Source organism: Zea mays, chromosome 10, assembly GCF_902167145.1.
Source record: "Zea mays cultivar B73 chromosome 10, Zm-B73-REFERENCE-NAM-5.0, whole genome shotgun sequence".
NCBI classification, from domain to species: Eukaryota; Viridiplantae; Streptophyta; class Magnoliopsida; order Poales; family Poaceae; genus Zea; species Zea mays.
Genome location: NC_050105.1, coordinates 141,624,653 through 141,632,949, shown reverse-complemented (window position 1 = coordinate 141,632,949; position 8,297 = coordinate 141,624,653). Strand labels below are relative to the sequence as shown.

Sequence of the window (8,297 nt, the reverse complement as noted above, 5' to 3'; positions counted from 1 at the left end):
TTGGCTATGAAGATAGAAGGGTCCAAATAAATTTTCTAAGGTTTCAAAAATCCTCAAATATATTTATTCATTTATTTTATCATCATTTTTTCCCTTTGACCAATTTTGGGCTTTATAAAGGATTATGTGGACAAATACTGAATATGCCCCTGAGGGCTATCACATCTCTATATATAGAACATGTATCCCCTTATATGGAATAGAGAAGAGAAAGAGGCCATAGGCCCAAACCTATATCGTGTCTTCTATGTGTTTTCTCTGTCGTGCTTCTGGGAAGGGAGACGAGTCCTCTACAGCTTCTTGTGCCTATATTGCTGACGGGAGGGAAGGGAGCGGATCTGGTGATCCGTGGTAACGTAGTTCTCAATACTAATGAAGCATTGATTTTGTCTAATCCCCAATTGCGAGGATGCATGGATGCGCTCTCTCTTTACTCTATAAATAATATTATCTACAGTACAAAATAGTGTTTTCATGTTTATATACACGATTTGCGATCTGCTGGAGATATCCCTAAAGATAAAGTAGAGGAACTTCAATAGTTCTCTTATAAAACTCCCTAAACTTATTGTTAGTAAGTTGCTAAATAGCTATTGAAAGTAACAGTTATTAATATTTAAGGAGTAGTTTAATTTTGAAGTGGGCTCATTTTCTTCTTGTGAAGTTATGTGCGCTAGTGAAGGATCAGATCAAGACTACGTCTCCTCGACGTTGGTGGCATGAACGTTGGCAATTGACAATAGCTTCATCGAACGTAACAAGTTGGAAGTAATCACAGCTCCATCCGACGCTTGGCGACGGGGTCAAGTGTCGAGGACTTCAACTGCAAAGGAGAAGGCTTGGTCATCTGGCGCATCAGAGCTGCCTTTGTGGAGGGGTCATGGGTGGAGTAGGCCTGGTTCGTTGGACCTGTCTGGCGACAGGGTCGAGGACAGAGGACATCGGGTGCGGAGGAAAAGATCGATATACACGATCCTAGGGGAACGAACGTCTTGACGTCGAAGGAGAACCTTGTGTCATGCACGTCAAAGGTGGTCTTGACGTCGAAGGAGAACCTTGTGTCATGCACGTCAAAGGTGGTTGCCTCACTGTGTGGTAAAGGAGAAAAAAGAGCACGTTGTACCTTAATACCTCAGCATAGGAATGGTGAAACATGAGCACACAATGCGAAGAAATTGGCGTCAACTATTTTTAGGGAGTGACTATTGAGTTTTCAAATCTAGAGATTAAATAGGGTTAAATAGCAATTAACTAAATTTAACAAGTTTATTTAGAAAACTAAATTTAAATTTATTTAGAAAACTATTGGAGTTCTCTAACACGCAGAATAGCAGCCATGTTCGCGAATCGCGAAAGGTTTGCTTTTCTGTTTGCCGCGTCGCCTCCCCACCCCTCCCCGTGAGTCAGTCCGTATCTCTTCGTAGATGGAAGGTTCACACATGCAGCGACACGAGCTGAACTCAACGTTCAGGCGAAGCAGTTATAAAAAGGAAAACTGTTCAGCACAAGCCACACAATTTTACCACGGTAAAATCAAAGTACTGTTTCGAACACTACACCGTTTGAACTTTCAACCCTTTTCTTCATTTGTGAAGGAACATATCATATCAATTACAAACAAAGCCAAAAATGCCTTGGCTTTTCAGAGGAACAATAAATCAAAATAACTAACAACTGACCCCAGTCAGTTCCTCTTCAGTTCAGCACCAATTCTACAGCCCTCCCCCCTTTTCCACTGTATATGTCACCTACATGTCTAAGATAACAACATTCATGGATTCTAGAGGTTTCCAGATAGTTCCATTGTGTACAACCACTCTTGCTCCCAGGCTGCAGGTTTAGTTGTACATTTGAATTGGCCATCAGAATTTGACAATGTGAATGCAGATTAACTGTTCAAACTGAGCAACGAAAGTGATAAATCACATGTATCTGCCATGCCCACCTCAGTATAGCTTTGTGAACTCCGCATTCTGGCTAGGTTCTCCGAGCCTGAATGCATCCCTCTCAATCAGGACCTGCAAGGAGCTCATTGTCTTGACCAAAGATGCCCAGATCAAGGGCGCGCAGCAGAAAGCATACGCAAACACTGCCAAGGCCCTGACAAAACCATTTAGATACCAAGGGAAGGCCATCACCAGGAGTGCGCCTATGAATCCAAACCATGTTGTGAGGACGGTGATCGGGTGGAAGAGGAAAATGTTGATAACAATGGAAGAAAGAGCAAAAGAACCGAGCAAGTAGAGAGGCCAGCCAAGCAGTGGATGCACGGTCCTTGGGATGATGAAGAAGGGTATGGTGTAGGCAGCAAGTATGGACCAAGCAGCCACGACTCTGAGAACAGAGAGCAAGAACATAGTGTTTTTCTCCATTCTTCTGTTGTAGCACATCTTGTTCAAGGTAGGCCTCGCCAGTCGGGTCACTGCTATGACTCCAATGTACAGTACAGCCTGAATTAATACTACTGGTATCTCAGATGAATACCTGTTTTGCATAACATGAACATATTAGAACGAAACAAACGTTCTGCATTTCAAAAATTAAAAGTCAGCATCCTTCACCAGCATGATCCCCCCCACACACACACACACAAAAGTTGTATTAGAGCATCTACGTCAGATTGAACAAATGCCCCGCCCTTCCCTATAACCTGTCATATAGGGGAATGAGGTTAAAAAAATGCCCTATGTGTGCACCAAAATGAACACATTTGTGCAACGAGTGATCTCTTGACAAGGTAATTGTTTATTTTTATCATTAACTAGTACACGAAAACATCGTCCTGTGCAAGTTTAATGGGTCCCCGTGGGGAACGGGGATGGGGATTGCTTCCCCGTCCCTATCCCCGTTTACCCGTCAGGGGAAGAGTTTTCCCGTTTACATCCCCGCGGGGAAGAAATTTCTCTATCCCTATCCCCATGGAGCAATTTCCCGCGGGGAATCGGGTCCCCATTGTCATCTCTAGCCACGACGGAGGGAGAGGAAAGGAGAGAGGTGACACTGACCTATGGGTCCCATGTAAATGGAAGGGGATGGAGCTTCTCAATCTGCTGCAGGAGCTCTCCCCATAGTCTGAAATTGAGTTTTCTCAATCCCCTATAATAGCTTTGAAGGGAAAGGGGATCTGATGGACATGCTCTTTATACCCTTAGTTATGAGAATCCCCTACTTTGTGCAAGTTTATATTAGCAACGATAAAAAAGAAACATGACAGCTTCTTGCATTGTGTAACTTTATCCTGAAAGACAAAAAAAAGCATGATACTGCCCCCCTCCCCTCCCCCCCTCTAATGCATCTTTATTCCAAAGAAGATAGAGTGCATTTCCTTGTGACATATTACCAACCACGTCAGGATATAATAATGTGGACATCCTATCTGGTTCTGTAGGATGTCACTAAGGTTAGAATTTGAGCATGCAATATAAATAAGCATCACAAAAAGGAAAGTAAAAATAGAACACTCACCCTAGGTTTTCACGACGTTGTTCATGCCAAGAGAGCCCCAAAGGTAAAACTGGCCAAGACCACCAGTACCATGGCTTAAACCATGGAGCACTTGGAAATGTAATCACACTGTTCGGTCCACATGGAATACTCCAGCGAAGCTTCAGATCTGAAAGTCTAGTCTGTTAGTCTGGACCAACAGAATGTTTGACAATGTGGAATAACCATTCTGCTGCAAGCACTCACAATAGTAAGACGCATCCATCTGGTAGCCTAGAGGGAGGCGGTAAGTACCCTGAAGTTTTGTACCATTAGCTGGTGGATGGAACATTGGCTGATCAAGTAAGTCCGGGAAATAACTAGCAAGAAAGCCTTGGTCTGCACCATCTGGGTTTTCACGTCCAACCGATAGCTCATGTAGCATATTCTTAAAAACGTTCATTGAGGGCTGGAAACCAAAAAAAAAAGTGTAGCTGAGGACATCGAGTTGGAAGGTAAAAATGAAAATTACACCAAACATCTTAAGGCTAATAGATTTCAGGTAAAAAAATTGCAATGAACTCCTGAAGTACAGAAGTAGTGAGCAAAATTAAGTTTTCATTACTAAGCAAGGAATAACAAAGAATAAATTATCAAAAGGCAGTTAGATTTCCGCTATGCTGAAGTAATGGACATCAAAGAATGTTGCTAGTGCAATGTAGGTTCGTTTATAACCGTTTCAAAGACAGAAATACATATTTTCAGATCTGCAAGAATTGTTTTTTTTAACAGAAAATGGAATGCCTGGCTGCCTGCAATGTAAGCAGCTCTACCTGAAGCACAAAGAGACCTGTATGGAAGATACAGGGATTGATGAAGACAGCACAGAACTGACCACACTGAAATAACTCATCAGTATTTTGGAGGAAAATGTTGTCGGAGTCAAGCATAACAACTCGCTCATACGAAACCAAGCTCCATGCATACAGCTTGTTTAAGGTCAACTTGAATCGCATGTTGAAATTCTCTTGTCTCTCGTATGGATTTTTCAAATTCTCCACAGAGACCACCTTTACACCATCATCTTTCCTAAAGAAAGAGTTTTAATGCAAATATATTACTAACAGAGGCAAAAACTATAAGAAAGAACATGGTACTGAAGTAAACAAGTCTAATTTTGCAGGAAAAGAAAAACATTCCATCCCAAATGCATATTGCCGCTGTCAGTGCATGTTCAATGCTTAAAATAGGAGTATAAAATTGTAGCAACACCCCGCAAGAAAAAGCATCACATCAGAAAAGACAAAGGATGCTCCATGCAAGTTTTCAAAGAATAGCATCACAGGATAAATTGGCATGATGGTATCAATTTTCATACTGCTACTTCACAGAGGCAAATATTGATGTCTTTTACCTATTCTTTTGTTTCACTCTATACAACCATTATCGTCCATTCATGATTAGGAGCACTTCTTTAGTGCCCACAATAAAAGACAGTACTGCTATAGTGCTATTTCTTGATGCACACACCAAGTGTATAATAACCTTAACTTGTGCTCATGTTTTGTAATACAGAAAAGCAAAGTTTTATCCACTTGTTATCTGCAAAGTGCAACTAAGTTTATGTTCTTTGAAGTTTACGATTAAAAAATTTCTCAAAACAGCAACCCGTTGAAGATTTAATATTCCAACAAACAAAGAGGAACGTTGGACCACTAGGATACGAAAGAAGAAGACAAATTCGAGAAAAAAAACGAGCATCCACCCAAGCTATAAGTTGTTGGAAATAACTGGCAGTCATAAGTCATGGCGTAGAAAAATATTTAGCAAGGAAAAACAATGAAAGATAAACTCCAGTCGACATACACATGTGGCTGTTTGGACAATTCGATATATTTTACATACTAGTCCAACTGATATATTGTTATATTAATAGTCAGTCCCCATCAGCTAACTACATATTATAACGTGAGGCAGTGGAAATCAGCTGTTGAAATATCACGACTGTTCAGTAAACATCGTAGATAGGCCAAGCCAGTAGCCCATTGCAAACATCATTTTATATAATAACGCAGTTGCAATTGATGAAATCCAGTGACCTGGACTGGAAATTCACAGCTTATCAACAAATATCTCACAGGTGAATTCTGAGACACTCACCGAAACAAACTTTATGGCCTTACTACTAAAGTCAACATGAAAAGGACCTACGCACTCAAAGACTTGAATTCTGAGGCCATTTCCAAAGATGAAGCCGAGCACGAACACAGTTATCTCGCACTTTCCCCCAAAGTACAAGACGGGGTATCGGCGAGAGCAATTCAAATACAGCTGGAACACCTGATGTTCCTCATGTTTTAGGAAATTTGGCGAATACAATGAAACTTGAACTGAACCAGGAAGGAGACAATTTATAATCATGCAACATATCGCGTCGAAAAGGAACAAATGTGTAGTGTAGGGCACTAGAGCTAGACAACGAAGAGGACCAAAGTTCGGCGCCGGCGTAAACTTGATCCGACCGAACATGAAAATAACCGCGAAATTTGCTTCAATGAACTAATTAAGCAGGCAACAAGTCAAAACCCGAGCACTTCAAAACGCATCCCAATTTGATTGGAACGCAGCAAAGTCTGCATCAAACAACGGCACGGGCGTCCGTTATCAAACGCCCAGCGATCCAGTTAAGCGACACCAGGGAGCCGAGTGGCGCGCGCGCAAAGAGCCAAGGAGCAAGACGGGAGGAGGTGGGAGCTTACAGCGCCTGGACCCAGAGCGGTGGGACGTCGAGGGAGGCGATCACGACGCGGTCGGCGTCGGCGCTGAGCCGGCGCAGGGACTGCATCATGACGCGCGTGGCCACGTAGAACTCGTAGTCCCGTGGAGTGCCCATGTACATCATCGACGCGTACGCGTGCCGCCTCGGCGCTGACCCGACCACGACCTCACCCTCCGCCGCCGCCGCCGCCGCCGCCACCACCCACAGCGCGGCCACGAGCCACCACAGCCCCGCGGACCACCCCATCCCCACCACCAGGGAGGCAGGGACGGAACGAACCCCACTTCCCAGCAGCGCCCCGAGATCTGGCTACGAGCGTGGACCCCTGGGCCTTACCGCGCCGGCCCCGGAGCATCCGCAGGCGGCCGGAGATCGGTCGCCGGATCTGTGGAGCCGCCGGAGGTGTCGCACGCTCGCCGCCGCCGTGCCTCGGGAGCAGCGATTTTTTTTTTCTTTTCCTTACTCAATCTCCTTTTGACCTGTCTCGACTCTCGCTCGTATCAACGAGAATGGGAAAAGCTGGGAGCGGAGGTGGGAGGGAGCAGTGGAAGAAGACGCGAGACGAGGAACGCGGTGCTTCGACTTCGAGCGATCGGACGGACCTGGCTGCTGGCTGGCCAGCTGACCTAACCCGGTTGAGCAGCAACCAGCACACAGCAAGCTGAGCCTGAGCGTGAGCCGCGTCAGCGGTCAGCAGCTCACCACCTGCCTAGGACGGTAGTTGCGCTTGCGCACTTCCACTAATAATTGCGAGTCACGTGGAGCACCAGTTGAATTTGCGTAATCACGATGGGACTAATGATTAGGCGGCTGGGTTGGGCTTGTCACAGCGAATGCACAACCAGGCCGGCCTGGAAGAAGCGGCCTAAAGATGAATGCGTTGGCTGAGAGACTGGGCCAGGTTAAGCTCGGGCTTTGTGATCCGATTGGGCTTTTTTTCAGAACCAATTGGGTTCTGTGATCGGCGAGATCGTGACTATTTCACAACGTCAGTTTTTGGGTTCACAGGCCCATCCCAGGTCTAAGACCTAGTTTGTTTCAGCTTAAATCCAAATTCTGGGTTCTTTCTCCCAGATGTTTGTAGTGTTAAACTTCATGTCATCTGTTTTTATTGGGCACTTGATGGATGGCATCATCAAGGTTTAGGCAAACGTTTCCACGAGCACTGTCACCGTAGCCGTCTCCGTCGTTTCTTCATTCGACTAGCAGTACAGCATCGCTCTCTTTAGCACACAATACTGTATCTAGAAGTATAAAGGTTGTCAGGAACCTGCAATTTAGAGTTACATAAACGCACAAAATTTTTGAAAATAAACCTCACAACCAAACATGGTTCTCAGAATGTAAGTAGCCAACAGCTTGACTGTCGAAGCAAGTTTTACAGCAAAACAAGAGATCAAGAGGACCTCAGCACTGCACGGCGGCCAATTCCAAAGCCAACAAGACCGCGACCACCACGCCAGCCGCACGGCACCAGGAAGCACCGCAGCCGCACTTCCTCCACCAGCGACGCTGCACGGCCCCCCTTCCCGCCTCCACCGCGGCCTCTCGATCGATGTCGCGCATCAACTCCTCGCTTGTTCCCGCGGCCTCCCGCTTCTTGGTAACCGTATCCGCCGCCTCCCTCCTGCGTATTTCCGCGGTCTCGCACTCGGCGTCGTTGTCCTCGACTCCTCGGCGATGCCATCCAACGCCCCCTCCTTGTTGGCGCGGGCTTCCACGGCGTCGCGCTTGGCGTCCTCCTCCGTCGTCTCCTGGCAATGGTTCAGGTGCAGCGACTGCGCGCCGCGCCCAACGATCGTACGTGGCCGCGAGGACAGCAAAGCGTGCCTCGGCCTCGGCCAGGTGCTCCGGGAGCGCCCCGCCGTTGCACTCCGCCACGGAGGACAGGAGCGACCGGACGAAGTCGGTCTTCGCGTCGATCATCGCGCGGAGCCGCTCCTCCGTGTAGAGGCTCCGCTTCCTGGACGACAGCGCGTCGTCGAGGCAGGCGCATAGCTCGTCAAGCTTCCAGTCCACCACCGTGGTCGCAAGCAGTCCCTGCGTCGCCGCCGGCATGCCCAATGGCGCAGGCGCAGCCCACCGGTTTGTGGTC

General features: G+C 46.5%; 1 protein-coding gene and 1 non-coding gene across 3 annotated transcripts; both read right to left on the bottom strand.

The window, feature by feature from the left end:
* Positions 1 to 1,485: 1,485 nt before the first annotated feature.
* LOC100276438 (Putative glucuronosyltransferase PGSIP7) lies at positions 1,486 to 6,915 on the bottom strand. 2 transcript variants are annotated; one of them, XM_008663504.4, is made up of 6 exons: positions 6,183 to 6,915; positions 4,257 to 4,512; positions 3,691 to 3,892; positions 3,466 to 3,613; positions 1,946 to 2,484; positions 1,486 to 1,830 (listed from the first exon to the last, which is right to left on the bottom strand). In XM_008663504.4, exons 1-5 carry the CDS (start codon positions 6,446 to 6,448, stop codon positions 1,947 to 1,949), a joined length of 1,410 nt encoding a protein of 469 aa, XP_008661726.1. In that variant the 5' UTR covers positions 6,449 to 6,915; the 3' UTR covers positions 1,486 to 1,830; position 1,946. The 2 variants fall into 2 exon arrangements, with proteins under 2 accessions (XP_008661726.1, NP_001143701.2); NM_001150229.3 differs by having other exon boundaries at positions 1,567 to 2,484; positions 6,183 to 6,686.
* A 508-nt stretch (positions 6,916 to 7,423) lies between these two features.
* Positions 7,424 to 8,297, bottom strand: LOC103642902 (uncharacterized). Its single transcript, XR_004853423.1, has one exon. It is a non-coding gene; the product is annotated as an uncharacterized protein (transcript).

Bases quoted from the DNA above. Each gene is read 5' to 3' on its own strand.
- LOC100276438 (XM_008663504.4), bottom strand. From the start codon at position 6,448: ATGGGGTGGTCCGCGGGGCTGTGGTGGCTCGTGGCCGCGCTGTGGGTG. The intron at 3,893-4,256 runs GTAGAGCTGCTT...TTTGGTTTCCAG, and splicing joins CAGGTCTCTTTGTGCTTCAG to CCCTCAATGAACGTTTTTAA. The intron at 3,614-3,690 runs GTGAGTGCTTGC...CTAGACTTTCAG, and splicing joins GATGGATGCGTCTTACTATT to ATCTGAAGCTTCGCTGGAGT.